The sequence below is a fragment of the Zerene cesonia genome, chromosome 11 (assembly GCF_012273895.1).
Source record: "Zerene cesonia ecotype Mississippi chromosome 11, Zerene_cesonia_1.1, whole genome shotgun sequence".
In the NCBI taxonomy this organism is placed as follows: Eukaryota; Metazoa; Arthropoda; class Insecta; order Lepidoptera; family Pieridae; genus Zerene; species Zerene cesonia.
In genome coordinates, this window is record NC_052112.1 from 5606814 (window position 1) to 5624193 (window position 17380).

The 17380-nt window shown below is 33.8% G+C and overlaps 3 protein-coding genes across 5 annotated transcripts; all 3 read left to right on the forward strand.

Annotated features, from left to right (window-relative positions):
- The first annotated feature begins 50 nt into the window (after positions 1 to 50).
- On the forward strand, positions 51 to 2009 carry LOC119830185 (GRIP and coiled-coil domain-containing protein 2-like). Its single transcript, XM_038353094.1, has 3 exons — positions 51 to 228; positions 859 to 967; positions 1365 to 2009. The coding sequence occupies exons 1-3, from the start codon at positions 127 to 129 to the stop codon at positions 1424 to 1426; spliced, it is 273 nt and encodes a 90-aa protein (XP_038209022.1). The 5' UTR covers positions 51 to 126; the 3' UTR covers positions 1427 to 2009.
- Positions 2010 to 2649: 640 nt separating this feature from the next.
- Positions 2650 to 9063, forward strand: LOC119830043 (elongation factor 1-alpha 2-like). Of its 3 annotated transcripts, none has more exons than XM_038352873.1 (11): positions 2650 to 2772; positions 4400 to 4602; positions 4689 to 4838; positions 4921 to 5140; positions 5416 to 5561; positions 6231 to 6363; positions 6682 to 6797; positions 7146 to 7235; positions 7699 to 7819; positions 8085 to 8251; positions 8687 to 9063. In XM_038352873.1, the coding sequence occupies exons 2-11, from the start codon at positions 4429 to 4431 to the stop codon at positions 8756 to 8758; spliced, it is 1389 nt and encodes a 462-aa protein (XP_038208801.1). In that variant the 5' UTR covers positions 2650 to 2772; positions 4400 to 4428; the 3' UTR covers positions 8759 to 9063. The 3 variants fall into 3 exon arrangements, with proteins under 3 accessions (XP_038208801.1, XP_038208800.1, XP_038208802.1); XM_038352872.1 differs by having other exon boundaries at positions 2739 to 2841; XM_038352874.1 differs by lacking the exon at positions 2650 to 2772 and adding an exon at positions 3622 to 3894.
- A 2572-nt stretch (positions 9064 to 11635) lies between these two features.
- Positions 11636 to 15739, forward strand: LOC119829947 (glutamine--fructose-6-phosphate aminotransferase [isomerizing] 1-like). The gene has a single exon (XM_038352689.1). It carries the CDS (start codon positions 11891 to 11893, stop codon positions 13913 to 13915), a length of 2025 nt encoding a protein of 674 aa, XP_038208617.1. The 5' UTR covers positions 11636 to 11890; the 3' UTR covers positions 13916 to 15739.
- Positions 15740 to 17380: the final 1641 nt, after the last annotated feature.

Sequence of the window (17380 nt, forward strand, 5' to 3'; positions counted from 1 at the left end):
TTTTTTTATTTTTTATATGTCAACTCTAATAAATTGTTTTACATTGTGCTTATTTATATTTATTTATTTTCAAGGGTAAAACATGTGACGGTATTACTAGCGGAGTCGGAGCGGGAATGCGCCCGAATGTCGCAGCTAAGCGATCTGCTCAAGTCGGAGTTGCGGCGCGTGCGCGGGTCGTCGCAGAATGCGCACAACACGGAGTATATGAAGAACGTCACTTTGAAGGTATTGGCCACTATTCGTAATCTGCGATTTTGATATTTATTTTATGGCTTTTGCGATTACTGTGTGAGCTCTTAGACGACTTATTGTCGATCCTATCCTACCTACTATCCCATTAATATTATAAATGCGAAAGTTTGTAAGGACGTGTGTATGTTTCTCTTTCACACAAAAACTACTGAACCGATTGCAATAAAACTTGGTACGTAGATAGCTGGACAACTGGAATAACACATTGGCAACTTTTTATCCCAATATCCCTACGAGATATGGACTTACGCGTGTGAAACCGCGGGGCGCAGCTAGTTATTTTATAAGACGAATGAAGCTGGCCAAAAAACTATTTTCAAATAATTTCACACACCAGATCTCAGAAAATTACTTCAATTCGTTAAATTTACGATTGTTCCGTTAATTATGATGATATTATTCGCTTAAGATCTTATTTTTATAATCAATTGCACAAAATGTTAAGTTAATTATGAAAAATTAATCATATCATTAAATGTATTTTAATCCACGCATATAAATGTGTTATTAGCTAACATTAAACATAAACTAAGACTTTTGTCCATTAGACTTATGAAATAGAAATTTCTGTTAATTTTACAATAAGTTATTGTCTCTCAATAGTTTTTAACACTGCCACCGGGAGATGAGCGAAGCCGGCTCGTTCCTGTCTTGCAAAAGATTCTTACACTCTCCTCCGAAGAAATGCAAAAAATACAAGCTGTTGCCAAGGGTAAAGTATATTTCATATTTTGTTTAAATCATAAATTAATTACTTTCATTTATCCCTTCTGAGAATTGTCTCATCGGGACACCATTGCAATTAATGTACGATACTGCTATGACTACGATTTAGTTCTTGCAGAATACGAATTTTCTTCCTGTTATAATATATGATAATTCGTGTCGTATGTCATGTAATAAAATTCCAACCACCAGGTTGTATTTCATTACAAGATATTTCAGAAATACAGTAATTTAAGTGAAAATATTAAAGTATCTACGAAACGTGTAATAAATTGCCCTGTTGCAGATTTTATATATATATCTAACATTTAAGTTTAACCTAGAGTTTCTCTATGATAATTTTTACATGATTGCATTGATAGTAATACATCATTATTTCACAGGACACGATCCAAATCCAAGCAAGAGTTGGGGCAGTTACTTACCATGGCCAGGTGGCAAATAAAGGACCTTGCATTCCAGAAAAGCAATAAAATTATCTGTGATGAAATATATTAATTGGCTCTTACATAAATATTTTAATGGGAAATTTTGTAACATTTTTATAATTACATCAATTAATTTGTATAATGACATGTAATTAGTACTATAATTATAAATTATACAGGATTATTATAAGCTTAATTTGAAATACATTTATTTAATAAATACTAGTTTAGTGTTAATTGCAATGTTATATTTAGTATGGGTCTTTAGTAATAGACTTACATTTTTGATCGTACATACACATTAAAATTAATATTAAAAATGTACAACAGGTTGACAAAGCATAAAATGTAACATGGTTGTACAAACTATGGTGTTGATTTGTTTATTTCTATACTTTAATATGTTAGCCGCTCGTTCCTACTCCACCCGGTCGACCCGGGATAAAATCAAAATCAAATAAAGCATGTCACTCAGAAATATTGTAGCTTTTTGCTAGTCAAAGAATTCGAAGCTAATACGTTTCAAACAAACAAACAGACAATCGAGTATTTATTCTTTATAATATTAGTGTTACTTAGCTGATTGTAATAATATAGTTTCTTCATTATTAAAATATATTTAAAATTATAATATATACTCGTTGTTTTATTAAAGTATCTTTCTAAGCTTTTTAGTGTTCTAATTAAAAAATCACTCATGGAATCGGTCAGTTACGTTAAATTTCTACATCTAGGAGCAATTAAGAAATTAAAAAAAATAAAAAATCGTATTCATTAATCGCCTTAATATTTAAAGAAGCTAAACTTTAATAGAACTAACATGAATATAACTTTGTGAATGAATACTATCGTTTCCATTTCGCGCATATTATGGCGACGTTGATGTAGGTCAAACGGGACCATGACCATGCGTATGTTATTTGTATGTGCCTACATATTTGAAAATAATAAACTAAATGATCAGAGCAGTTAATTTATTAACGTAATGTTTCTCAATTTGATTTTGTTTACGGTTAACGTAGAAAAACCTATAAAATATTTTTTACGTTTATCAATCTCTATTTAACGTTAACTCTGGCAAGTTGCATAGTATATGGCAGAAAGTCTGACGACGAAAATGCTAACATCCGTTTTCATTAAATGCTTATATTAATTATTAATCTTGTTGAAATGTTTCATCGTATATGTGAAATTAAGTAATTATTGTGTGGATTTTTAATCAAGTTTAAAAAATATTATCATTAGTAAAAGCAACAATTTAATAATAAGTTCGTCAGTTGACATTATTGATTTCATTTCCCGGGAGACCGTACAGCGCATGCTTGAAAATCTAGCTGAAAATTCGCAACTGCGGCACTGAAAGGTGAGATTTTTTCAGTTTTCATTATATTGTCTCTTGAGTTGTGTTGAACATCAAGCACCCGTGTTTGTGGTAAGTCCCAAGATATTTAATTACATTTTATTTTATTACTTATGTGGGAGGCTTCATAAAAATGTTTTTTCTTGTTGAAATTTTACCGGTAGCGCATATTCCAATTACGCAATTTCTTGTTTTGTTTTTAAAACAACGGATGATTAAGTTAGAATTTTACTTAAGTTATATAAAATAAAATTGTTTATTTTTCATGACATTCACCACCTAATAATTCTAATGCGTTATGATTGACGACTTCGTCTTTAAGTACGTAATTAGCAACCTACTACTAAGCGTTGCGTTTTTGACCATTAAAGTATCCGGAATCACATAACTTCTTGGCTTCTAAATTGTATTATTCGTTTTCGGTTTATAAAATTTAAATTAAAATATAAGAAAACACAAAATGGAAGCAGAATGCCGGCGACACATGTGCGTCGCCGGTATTATGTATACCGCATGCCACGTTTGGCGTATCTAGTTATCTTTGTGACAATATCTAAATCTAAATTCTTAGCAGAGAGCACTAATATATGTCGTCTGCAAATACGTCTATTTTAAAACCATATAGATCAGAACGCTAATAATAGGCTGAATGCACTTGCATTTCATCTACGATCATAATAATTAAGTGTGATGAGACATAGCTTTCATTGCGTGGGTTTTATGAAAGTAAAGATTATTTACATAATAGGATAATACCTACTACAGTTGCGCTCGATAGTTATTTTCAGTGTGTATTAATAATTCCTCAGCTATTAGATCTACTGCACGCAGTGTTTCAGTGAATGCGCAACTTAAAACATTTCGTTATGTTATAATACCTAAGTTACACTGTGTGATGTAACAGACATAGGTATCCTATGTGTTCTATATTTGGATGAAATGCTGGCTGTATCGACGTCCCGGACGTCCTGCGCACGCTCTGTGGAGCTCTCCCGGAGATTTGCTCACAGGTCAATCGAAGCCTCCATCTTCGAGTGCATTCCCAGTACCGATTAGTGCATCAAACATAACACATTGCAATTTTGCCTGATGGTTTTTAATATTGGAGTTTGAGTGTCTAAAAAGGTAACATCTCGGTCAATATATTGCGCGTTCTATGAATAATTATATAAAAAAGGGCCTTTACGGATAAAAGTAAAGATTATGTAGTTTTGAATAGACTATTCCATTGTTCGGTTTATATTGCGATTTAGGTAAATTGAATAAAAGACTAAATTATGACGCTATAAAAATGAATAATCGATGATGCAGTTTTTGTTAAAGATATAAAAGTAAATTAAGGCAGGAACTTATAAACGTATTGATTTTTACGATTAGTGCATAATTAATATATTATACAAGGCTAGATTGAACATTTTTAATTTTAATGCGTTCAATGCATCAAGGCTTTTCCTTTATGGAACCAGGAACAACTCTTATTTGTCTTCATAATTACTTTTTCTTGTTATGTATTTCCTCCTTGATTACAAAAACTGAATCGCTATTTTACACCAGGTACTTCCGTTTCGCGAAATAATAATTAATAGTTGAAATTCAGTCATGAACATCAATTTGAATTTTTGTCACTCAGGTACCCAACGTTAATACACTACTTCAACAATGGGCAAAGAGAAGACTCATATTAACATCGTTGTAATCGGTCATGTAGATTCTGGCAAATCTACTACTACTGGCCATTTGATTTACAAATGTGGTGGGATTGATAAACGAACCATCGAAAAGTTCGAAAAAGAAGCGCAGGAGATGGGCAAAGGCTCTTTCAAGTACGCCTGGGTAAGTGACAACGGAGCAGCTAAGTAGATACAATATCGATTGCGGTGTCGAGTAAGTAAACGTTATTTTGGAATGTTACACTACAGGTTCTGGACAAGCTGAAAGCGGAACGTGAGCGTGGTATCACTATTGACATCGCTCTATGGAAGTTTGAAACTGCTAAGTACTATGTGACTATTATTGATGCTCCTGGTCACAGGGATTTTATCAAGAACATGATTACGGGAACTTCGCAGGTTGGTATATTTGAATAAAGGAAATAAAGCTATATGAATTGTTCAAATGGAAATCTATTTTTGTGTTTTCCTTCGAATTTAGGCCGACTGCGCTGTGTTGATAGTAGCTGCAGGAACAGGCGAGTTTGAAGCTGGTATCAGTAAGAACGGGCAGACTCGTGAGCATGCGCTACTCGCCTTCACGTTGGGCGTGAAGCAATTGATCGTGGGTGTCAACAAGATGGATTCCACTGAGCCTCCTTACCACGAAGCTCGCTATGAAGAAATCAAGAAGGAGGTTTCCTCTTATATTAAGAAGATCGGTTAGTTATCCCAATTTAAAATATTCCGGGTATTTATTACAAATATTGGATGGGTTTATTTAACAAACTACATGATGCGATTGAATTTATTAAGAAAATGTATGTTTGGACTACGCGATCGTATTTCTTTTGCGTTCAAAACTTAAGAATGAAGTTAAATAAAGAATAGGTGTGGCTACCCAATGAATTATTCATTAAGGTAGCTTATTAATTTGGAATATTATGTAAATTTAGAAAGAAAACCGGTAAAGTTTGCTTATGTAATATTGCGTCAGGTTACAACCCGGCCACCGTGGCCTTTGTGCCGATCTCGGGCTGGCACGGCGACAACATGCTGGAACCATCCGACAAGATGCCCTGGTTCAAGGGGTGGACCATCGACCGCAAGGACGGCAAGGTTGAGGGCAAGACCCTCATCGAGGTGCGGATCCCATTGCATATGCTTGATTTGATAGATACATTTTTATGTATCGAAATTCATTAATTTTAATTACAAAAAATGGAAGACAAGTTTTCGACATTTTGCTTTACTTGATAAATCTTTACATCACAACATTTGTAATTTCACGGACACAATACGTTTTACAATATCATAATTTTACCTTGACGACTTAAAACTAAGCTTAAACATCTTATAACTTTAAAATGTCAACAACTGTGCATCCGCATTGCGAAACTACAAGTTTTATTATTACACAAAACGCAACAAAAATTATAATATGCCTGGTCCCATAAACACTATCTGGTTAAGAATCGGTCATTTAATTCTCAATGTCCGATATCCAAAACGACTTATATCAGGATATTCCTGAAAAAATATTCTTTACTAAAAACAGTGAACCGATTTGAATGAAATTTAGTAAAGAGATAGCCTTAGACCCAAGAAAGGGAATAATATAGTTTTTAAACTTTGAATTTCAGCGCAACAAGAACTGTGCGGGAAAACCCTAGACTGATATTTTTCCTTGTAAAGAAAGTTGTTGAGTTGAGTTGAAGAGTTTCTAATTAAAACATGAAAAAGTTTTACGTAGATTCAATCGATTTAACCTATTCATAAAAAGAGGCGCATTCAAACGGAGCGATGTTGCAGGCTCTGGACGCGATCCAGCCCCCGTCGCGGCCCACGGAGAAGCCGCTGCGCCTGCCGCTGCAGGACGTCTACAAGATCGGCGGCATCGGCACCGTGCCCGTCGGCCGCGTCGAGACCGGCATCCTGAAGCCAGGTGAGAACCTTCTAGAACGGACGTGTTGGAACTACAAATGTATGCCGAAGCTGCAGACATGTTTTAGCTTTTTTTCTACTATGCGGAGTTTTGTTTTCTTGTCTAATTAGATACTCAAACCTGCTACTCTGAAAATGACTTGAAATTAATTCTTTGAAATTGATCGATTGAATTTTTTAATTTTTTTCTTATAAACTAGACAAACAAAAAAAGTATAGCGATATATGCACTACAGCAAGATTATACACATTTCAACTTTGCATCGCAAAAGTTATCAATATGCAGTATATTGAATGCATATTTGAATATGGTGATCAGGTATGGTGGTGGTGTTCGCTCCGGCCGCTATCACCACGGAAGTGAAGTCTGTGGAAATGCACCACGAGGCGCTGCAAGAAGCCATGCCCGGCGACAACGTGGGCTTTAACGTCAAGGTTTAACATTTATACCATCATATTTACCACATTAAAACCAACTATGAAGTACTTTAATAGACAAAGTATTTGAAAAAAGATCTTTTATTTTGTTAATACATATCTTTGTTCTTACTAACATTGTCCCATTTTGAATTCTAGATGATTCATTTGATTAGTTTCACAAACTTGATCTATGAAAAAATAAGTGAAATAATAATTGAACAGTTTTGTACACATACGTAGATACCAACCAAACCAACTGTTTAAATATTTGATTACAATTTTGGTATAAAATATTAACAAGCCATTTGATATTTTTTGATGCGGTCATGCAATAAAAATAAAACACTTTCTGTGAAATGCTAGAACGTGTCTGTGAAGGAGTTGCGTCGCGGCTACGTGGCTGGTGACTCCAAGAATTGTCCACCCAAGGGAGCCTCTGATTTTACTGCCCAGGTACGTCTTCGTCCTGAAATAAAAAAAAAAATAACCAACTACATATTTTCTATCTAATCATTTTTAATAATCATTAGTTTATTACTTATTTCGCAAATTTCAAAATACCTTTATATTTATGCTTCATTAAATTGTTGTTTAAACTTTAATATGAATTTAGAAACCGGTTAATTGCTAGCATTCTTTCCAAATTTATGAAAGTAATAAAATCTAAATTACATGCCTATTAAAATGTTTTTTATGTAAGGTTAATGTAATTTCTGAAATTCTTTTGAACATAGAGCATTTTTTTATTTTGATTACAATTAGACTTAGTGAATACAGTCAATCTCGATAAACAATAACTATTTACCCATACCATACATTTTGTGATGGTTTTTATTGCAAAATTACGTAACTGAGAAATAAAGCATTTAGAAGTCGAACAAACAATGGCCTATTTAGAATTATACACGGTGCGCAGGTGATTGTGCTGAACCACCCGGGCCAGATCAGCAATGGGTACACTCCCGTGCTCGATTGTCACACCGCACATATCGCTTGCAAGTTCGCTGAGATCAAGGAGAAGTGCGACCGTCGTACTGGTAACGTGTCCATTCGTTCACTGATAAAATACAGTGCGAAATTAACTTCATCCTCTTTACAATAGGGTAAATTAAATTAAGTCATAACAAAAAAATATATTTGTCTCCGACCGACATATAATATGTATATATTCAAAAAATATCATAAAACCAAAAAATATCATAACGAACAGACGAATCTGATTGTTTTACTAAAATCGAATCGTAGACTTCCCGAATTCGATATATGGTCGGCCAAGTCAGTAAATGCATTGTCCACGATCAGGTAAGACAACGGAAGTGGAGCCGAAGTCGATAAAGTCCGGCGACGCGGCCATAGTGACGCTGGTGCCGACCAAGGCGCTCTGCGTCGAGTCGTTCCAGGAGTTCCCGCCGCTCGGCCGCTTCGCCGTGCGCGACATGCGCCAGACCGTCGCAGTTGGTGTCATTAAGGTATCAACGTCATCATTAAACAAATTTCAACGTTTGACTTTGTTTTTCTGTTTTGCAATATGGGATAGTGGATACTGATATTTTTTTTTAATTGGTAAGTAAAAGGAAGAATTTAGTAGAGAGGGGGATACCAGGATCCCAGGATTTTTATTTAGCTTGAGGGTGTCTCGGACGAATTCCAACAAGCACCCATGGATCCTTTATTAGAGCGGCTCGACGGAATACATTGGGATTTTAGTTGGTAATTCGACATAACCCACGACCTTCCCGGAGGCCATAGTTAGTAAAAAAAATGTTTCTGATTTAGTATAGAGACGATTAGAGCGTTGCATCATCCGCGTACCCAAATCGGTTATCGATTTTTTCCATCCTTCCCGTTTTATTTCTACAATACACTTTAACATTATTCCCACTCATTGCATTGGTATGTTTCAGAGCGTGACCTTTAAAGAGGTGACTACAGGTAAAATCACCAAAGCCGCCGAGAAGGCCCAAAAGAAAAAATAACTATTGGGCAGTTTAAATAATGTAGCGCAGCCGGTGTCCGTCGTCTGCAACGCTGCTCTGTCTCCAGTGCTCTCTCTCCAACAGTGTTCCCCTCCACCCTCGCGTGCTCTGGTCCGTCGTAACATGGACTGCTTGATGTTGCTCCCCAAGCGGCCGGCAGATGATAGTACGGTTGCCTCGATTAAAAAAAAAATCCCATTATCGATGTTGTATCGTAGTCGTGAGCCCTTAGTGTACTCACACAATCGGAGCTTCTTAACTGGTGATTTCACACACGTTCCCGACTCTTGCATTTATCATAACAAGATACTCGTTCGTTTTAGTTACACATATGTGCTAAGTTTATGTCTTTTTAATTATTTTAGTCGTAAGTTATTTTCCAAGTTTGAATTTCCGTACTTGAAGGCTCGTTATGTCTTAATTTTCCATCGTAAAGAGTTCAGAAGGAAAGGCAATGGAGGACTAATTGAATTTTTAAACCATTTCACCTCACACGTCACTTTTTCAATATTGTAAATTTCACTTCGTTTAATATGTTTAACTTCTATTATTTTTATGTATTTAAAATTAAATCTTGTATTTAATTGTAACAATCAATAATTTCTAGTCGAAAATTGCATTAAAACACTCATTACCATCTTTGTTTAAAGTAGTGTCGTCCATTGTTTTTCTGTAATCTTATTTCATTATTAAATTCGTGACTAAATGAAATTTAAAAATTACATTTAAGATTAGATGTTATTTTCTTACGGTGTTGAAATGTTGTATTAGTAGGGATGAAACATCAGAGTGTAAAAAAATGATGGCTTTGGTTGTAAACCAGAACCATATAGTTGGAATTAAGGGTATAATAATTAAGCGTTATAAACGTTTTGATAGATATTTGATGAACTTTGTATGTGATTTTGTTCCTAGTTTGACCTTATCTTAAAACATATATCGTTCAGTTACATATTTTAGACTAGATAGGCAGTGTAAAGGTTTAAATATTCAATTGTGACGATTGTAAGAATTCTTGGATTATGTACGGAAACAACTGGAAACTCTTTTTAAGCTAAATAAATGTATCTTAATATTTTCAATAATTTTGTAAAGACCTTAATCCTGATAAAACCAATAAAGAAGCTACTGGTATAATTATTGTTTCATTGTATTAGATTATTATTGAGTGTATTGAATGGGCAGAATAAATGTGGGTAATAATGTTTCTACGCGATGAAATTGGAAATGGTTTCTTAATTATAATTCCAAAAAATAAATAGCGATTTTAGTTTTTCAAAAATTTAAATCACCATAAACGGGATTGCCATGCGGAAAGCATTTTTATGGTTTTTGTTGTTTCTCTTTTCCGTTCATTTGGAATGTTTACGTACGTCAAGATAATCGATTGCTAAGGCGGGTGGCCGAGAGGCTAGGCGTTGCTACGGTTTGGCAAAAAGACGTGGGTGCAAATTCCGCTCTGTAACCATTTTTTTTCTATTATTTCAAAAATAAAAAAATTAAATTATTTTTCATTAAACTTAAAATTACAAAGTGGATAAATATGTATTTAGAATCTGACTCAGTTAATTATAGATCAACGACCTCTAAAATTTTAATGGCGACCTGCTGCCGCAGTTCTACAACATTTAATGGAACCTACCTTGTCAAATCGATGCCTAGCGTTTTTAAGGGCGGATTCATATAAAGCATCAATTACAACTTCACTACATAGGTATTAAACAAAGTCGCCCTCCGCCATTTGTGTGTCTGTATTCTTAGATCTTTAAAATTTCGAAGCAGGTTTAGATTTTCTATAGATAGTGATCCGAGAGGTACGTTTATATGTATAATAATAAAAAAAAAGCACAAAAGCTTGTTGAGTATAAATAATTGACGTATTGAGGGAACCTGGCATAATGCAAATAATTCGTCTGATAGAAAGCGAAGAAGTTTGTTAGTGAGAGTTTAAAGGACAGCTCGCAGTTTGCCTTGTTTCAGTTAAACCGTCAGAGATTTAATACAATCACCCCAGGAAAAAACAGTATGAAGTAACAAACTGAATCAGTGCGTAATTAACACTTTTTAAGTAGCGGAAATCTATTATTCTTCCGCACTCCGCGGCATTTGAAAACATACGTTAGTTGCCTGACTTTAGAACAAATGGAAACAATGACTGTCTCATTCCTATAAATTTTAAGTGTAAACTAAGTACTATTGTTTTTATTCAATGAATTATTTTTAACCCTTTAACGCTCTCAGTAGTGCAACGAAAATTCACATAATGAAATTAAAAAAAAATCCATAGATGTCCACTTTTATGGGACTCAAGATTTAATAATTTTTTTTTTTTTCCTTTTAATCAAAAATTACTAATTCTTTATCTTATGTATATATGTATGTATCTTACGTATAATTTTTTATGTATATATTATGAATTGTTAATATTGTCTATACCTTTATTCACCTGTCACAAAATTATGATAACGTTTATGCTATCTATTTTCCCACTCAAAAGACCGTTCTGGTGCTCCAAGCGTAGCCAGTTGAGGGGGCTACTGAAAACCGGCGCCTCTCCACTAATATGGAGAGGCAAATGCTGAGGAGTCCCCCAATCACAAATACTTCCAAATGTAAAAAAATGTAATTTTTATTTTTATTTATTTTTTTTTTTTTTTTTGTTGTTATTCTCAAAATGTATTAATTGTAAGTTGTATTTGTGATTAAAAGTATTTTCTTTCTTTCTTTCTTTCTAATAGTTACAACAACATACAAGATTTATTTATTCGTAGAAGGACTGTTTATTACATGGCAACATCTACCTATATTCGTACATAAATATGTTCGTTTTGACGTCAAAAATTTTGACGTTGACTTATAACGTCAAAATGTATATGACAGGATCGTAAGAATCGTCTAAATTGTTTGGAAAGAAGACTGGTTTTGCCGCTGTTCGCTGGTATTTACATTACCAATGAGTATCTACGATAACGAAACACGATGACGTGTGCTTTGCCGTAAGTGAAAGTAACTTTAATTTGTGGAAGGAGTTAATGGCGAAGGCCTTCAACATTAGACGTGTTTTGAGTTGAACACAGTCTCTCGTTGGTTGTGCTTCAGTGTACTCGCGCCTAATAAACGTTCTTCGTTAAAATGTGTGGAATTTTCGCATACATTAATCATCTTACGCCTAAGACCCGGCGGGAGATATTGGAGCTGCTTGTGAATGGATTGAAGCGTTTGGAATACCGTGGTTATGATTCTGCTGGTGTCGCCGTAGACGCTGCGGATCAAAAAGATATTGCAGTTGTGAAAAAACAAGGCAAAGTAGCCGCGCTTGAAGAATTACTCCAAGAACGCAGTGTCGAACTTGCAGTTGAAGAATGTGTAGAATCTCATTGTGGGATTGCTCATACCCGGTGGGCTACTCATGGAGAACCGAGCGCTATCAACTCTCATCCCCAACGATCGGGAGAAGATAACGCATTTGTTGTTATTCATAATGGTATTATTACCAACTATAAAGAAGTTAAAACTTTTCTGGAAAACAAGGGATACATTTTTGAATCCCAGACTGATACAGAGGCTATAGCAAAGCTGGTACATCATATTTACAACCAGCATAAAGGTTACAGCTTCCAAGAGCTGGTTGAGCAGGTAATCCAACAACTTGAGGGTGCCTTTGCTTTATGCTTTAAATCTCGCTACTTTCCAAATGAGTGTGTAGCAACCAGACGTGGTAGTCCTTTACTGGTTGGTATTAAAACAAGACGCAGTCTTTCAAGCGATCATGTGCCTATTATGTACAATAATAACAAGGCTACTCGTGGAGTGGTACCTGCATTACCACGTGTTAACAGCCATGCTCAGTTCCAACCTGAGGAGGAGAGGGATGTAGAATATTTCTTTGCCTCAGATGCTTCAGCTGTAATTGAACACACTAATAGGGTCCTTTACTTTGAGGATGATGATGTAGCACACATCAAAGATGGTATTCTGAGTATACACCGTATGTCAGGAAGCAGTTCGGATCCTCATCAGCGTGAAATTTTGACTCTGAAATTGGAGTTGCAGCAGATTATGAAAGGAAATTATGATTATTTTATGCAAAAGGAAATATTTGAACAGTCTGAATCAATTGTTAATACAATGAGAGGCCGCCTCAACTTTGCAGATGGAGCAGTGACACTTGGTGGGATAAAAGATTATATACCTGAAATCAAACGTTGCAGAAGGTTGATGTTGATTGGATGTGGAACCAGCTACCATAGCGCAGTAGCCACAAGACAACTACTAGAAGAATTAACCGAGCTTCCAGTTATGGTGGAATTGGCGTCTGATTTTCTTGACAGGAATACACCAGTTTTCCGTGATGACGTATGCTTCTTTATTTCTCAGTCCGGTGAAACTGCAGATACCTTGATGGCCCTTAGATATTGCAAGCGTCATGGAGCTTTGATTGTTGGAATTACAAATACTGTGGGCAGTTCTATTTGTCGTGAGTCTCATTGTGGTGTACATATTAATGCGGGGCCGGAAATTGGTGTTGCATCGACTAAAGCTTATACATCTCAATTTGTATCCCTTGTTATGTTTGCTTTAGTTATCAGTGAAGATAGAATTTCCCTCCAAAAGCGCCGAGCTGATATAATTGCTGGCTTGCATGAATTGGATAAGAAGATTCAGGAAGTTTTAGCATTAGATTCGGAAGTTAAGTCTTTGGCGGAAGATCTGTATCGGCAACGTTCTCTCCTGATTATGGGTCGTGGATATAATTTTGCTACTTGTCTGGAAGGTGCACTCAAGGTTAAAGAATTGACCTACATGCATAGTGAAGGTATAATGGCGGGAGAATTGAAACATGGACCCCTTGCACTTATCGATGATTCTATGCCAGTTATGATGATCGTAATGCGTGATCCCGTTTATATAAAGTGTATGAACGCATTGCAACAAGTGACAGCGCGTCAGGGACGGCCTATTGTTGTTTGCGAAAAGGGTGATACAGAGACCATGGCATTAGCATCCCGTGTTCTCGAAGTGCCCAAAACTGTTGACTGTCTACAAGGAGTGCTAACTGTTATTCCTATGCAGTTACTGGCATATCACATAGCTGTTTTGCGCGGATGTAATGTCGATTGTCCGAGAAATCTTGCGAAATCTGTAACAGTAGAATGATTTTGTATTTGTTATTCTTTAAAAATATGCGATCTCTACATTCATAACTTAGTGTTGTGGAATAATCTTTTTATCGTGTTAATTGGTCCTTTACCAAAAGTTTACCTTATCTTTTGAATTTCATAGTATTCATTTATTTGATTTATCGATAGTTGACAATGGGTTCGACAAATTCACTTATCTATGCAGCGATAATATAGCAACATAATTAAATCGATTTAGATTAAATATATTTTAAAAGATTTGTATCACTTTGGAAATCGAAAATAAATTTGTTTGGTATTTAAATAACCAAAACATTCCATAAGTACTGAAAATTTAAAGTTCATAATGCTCTTGTGTAATATAACATTCCATTACTCAAATTTCATGGCTGTATATATTACGATATTTTATCTGGTACAAGGCCGGTCACAGCTCGATAATAACTGGGTTTAAAAAAATAACATATGAATTTAAAACCTTTTCCTTACTCGCATCTCGTTTTCAATATTTTAAAAGTTACTGTACTAATCCAAGCAAGCCGTTCTTGAGTTAGAATATATATATAAATATGTATTTAAGATAGGTTAAAGCTAATTTTGTGTTTTCTGAAATACTCGTGTATGGTACCTATTTCTGTAGTTGTTTTTTAGTTAAGCAAAATCGTCGGGAAAAGAAATGCAATAGTAAAACCTTTTGAAAAATATAATATTCAAATGCATTAGCATCTAAAATAAAAATTTTACGGAGAGATTTCTAATAAATTGTATTTATATTTTTATATATGTACTTCACGTACTTTTCGTAGAAATTACAAATAGCGAATATAAATCGTGTATGTATGAATTATTATGCAATCGTTTTCGTTTTTCTCGTAATATTGTCCTTTAAACAGTTGTTTTATATCCATATAGTTTGAAAATTTATTGTACCTACTTTTTTAAAGTGCTAGAAATATGTACGTATTACTTATTTACACAAACTAAGATTTAATGTAAGCTTTTATATTCATTTATTTTACATGTATTCTTAAGTGTGTGTACTTAATGCTTGGTTAAGCATTTAAATAAAATGTATTTCTAAGTGTAAAATGTTAAGATACTGATTAGGCATACGTGGTAGAATTATCTACTTATAAAATTTCAAAAAGGCCCATAAATGCGATTGTAAATAAATTAATTTTATTCGAAACGATAATATTCACAATTTTGCAATCTGAAATCATTTATAGTTATAGTTAATTAATAATGACTAATTAAAATCGAATTGTTGTAGTTCCTAGTAAAGATGTTTCGTTTGAAATGTCATTAGCAGCGATTAAATTTATAATTTACATCTTTTATTACTTAAAATTACAATAAAAATTTCGTTGAAATGTTATTATTTAATATAATATCGTGCGAAATTAATTATGCTTCGACTACGGAAGTGAACAATAAAATATATGGCCGATTGCTAGTCAAAAATATCAAATAAATATTGGGAGTTAAAATTTTTGTAACTCGGCGTTAAATTTGTAAATGTCACTTGTGTCATTTGATTTATTTACATTAGCTATTTGTAAAATTATGAATCTTACATTTTAATGAAAAATAATTCTGCATTTTATTTTTTATGTGATAGTAGGCGTTTATTCATAGATATAGAATAGTTTACGCACATTTATGTAAGTGAAATGTTATTATCTTATATTAATAGTTAAGAAAAGGAAATATACATGAAAAAATACATATTATAATATATTATTGAAATCATTATTTTAAATCTGTTAAACAGAACATCACGTTTCACAATATCTATTTGTTAACTCTATAATTTTAAGATTAAATTTACTGAGAATAATTGTGTAACTTTATTTAACCTGACCCAGCAAACGCTGTTCTGCCTTCCTCTTATCATTGTACGAGTATAAGACCTACCCAATATGCAAACAAAATTTCATGAAAATCTGTCCTAACGTTTTGGAGGAGTATGGTTACAAAAATTGTGATCAGAGACTTTTATATACATATGAGAAAGATTTACTTAATGATACTATATTATAATAATAATATCTATAAAATAGTCAACTATTGAATAAACCTAAGATTTATAAATAAGAAAAATAATTTACAATAAGAAAACATGGGACGTCCTTTTTTTTTACATAGTATTCAAACCGAATGCATAAAAAAATCATGTGCATAAATATAGCATAATATTTATGTTCCAAATCATAATCACAATAGGGTAGGTGCTGAATCCTTTGATTTATTAATAAATTTACAAGGATTTGAAAATATAGGCACCAGGTTTGCTACTAATTTTAATTAATTGTTATTGATAGATAAGGAACTAAGTAGCTGTCATACATACATACTATTTAAAAGGTGTACTACACACTTTAGCTTTTAATTAGGCTAAAGTATAATATTTTTTTAGGTACCAGCAATCCTAATAGCGGATTAAAGTAGAGAAGATAGTAGTAGAGTAACAGAGTAGAGCTATACGCTTAGCAACACATTTGGCGAATTATGTTTATTTATATGGATTTGTTAAATTCCTATTAGTATTGAAATTTTTGAATTCTGAAAAAAAAATTTGCAGTTAGGTCCTTACTTCATACAACCTACTTAGGAGTACAAAAGTGAGCGGACTGCGAACATTTAAATTTTGCCATTCGTGTTTTTAAATGTTTAAGGCGTGACCTTGAAATTGCTAGATTACCGTCACATTCTAATGCAAATAATTTGAATATTTATTGAGTATAAATAACGATCCGGTATATTTTACACTCGTTCGATCAACCACCAACATAACCATTTGAAGATCATTACAGTACAAGCGATGTGTTAAAATGTTTTCATAGCACAAGCAATTATTAAAAAAATGTACTGGCCTTGAAAAATGCCTAAATGTTAACATCGCATTGATACATTGGACTGGAGGTAGTTTTATAGATATTTCTAATCTGCCACTCATGGCTCAATTGCGATGTGACCAAAGCTTGATCCGTAACCAACAAATTTTGGTAATCATATCCATATATATATTCATCATCGATCACCAACGTCCAAGTACATTCGCAGAGTTTTTATACAGATTCGATAAGCTGTTTTCGCGTGGAAGTGTAACGAACATCCATCCATCCATCCATATTCACAAACTTTATGTATGCGTTTTAATTATATTATAATTATCAATAAATTGTGTTCTATATATCTATATAAAACAATCAATTGATATTAATATCATCTATTATTGAATAGTGGAACTGGAATTACTATCGATATATTTTCGAGATCAAAGCACTTATTGGCGACAATCGGACTGTTCAAAGATAAATAATTCATTGATTGTAAGTGGACGATAAGATACAACGAATAACGATTTTATATTTCCTGTAAAATAAAAGCATAAATTAGTATCTTTCTTGCAATCAGATATTCCATTAGTCCTGAATCAAAACATAAAAAGAGGTAGGTACTTCCCCTGATTTCCTAT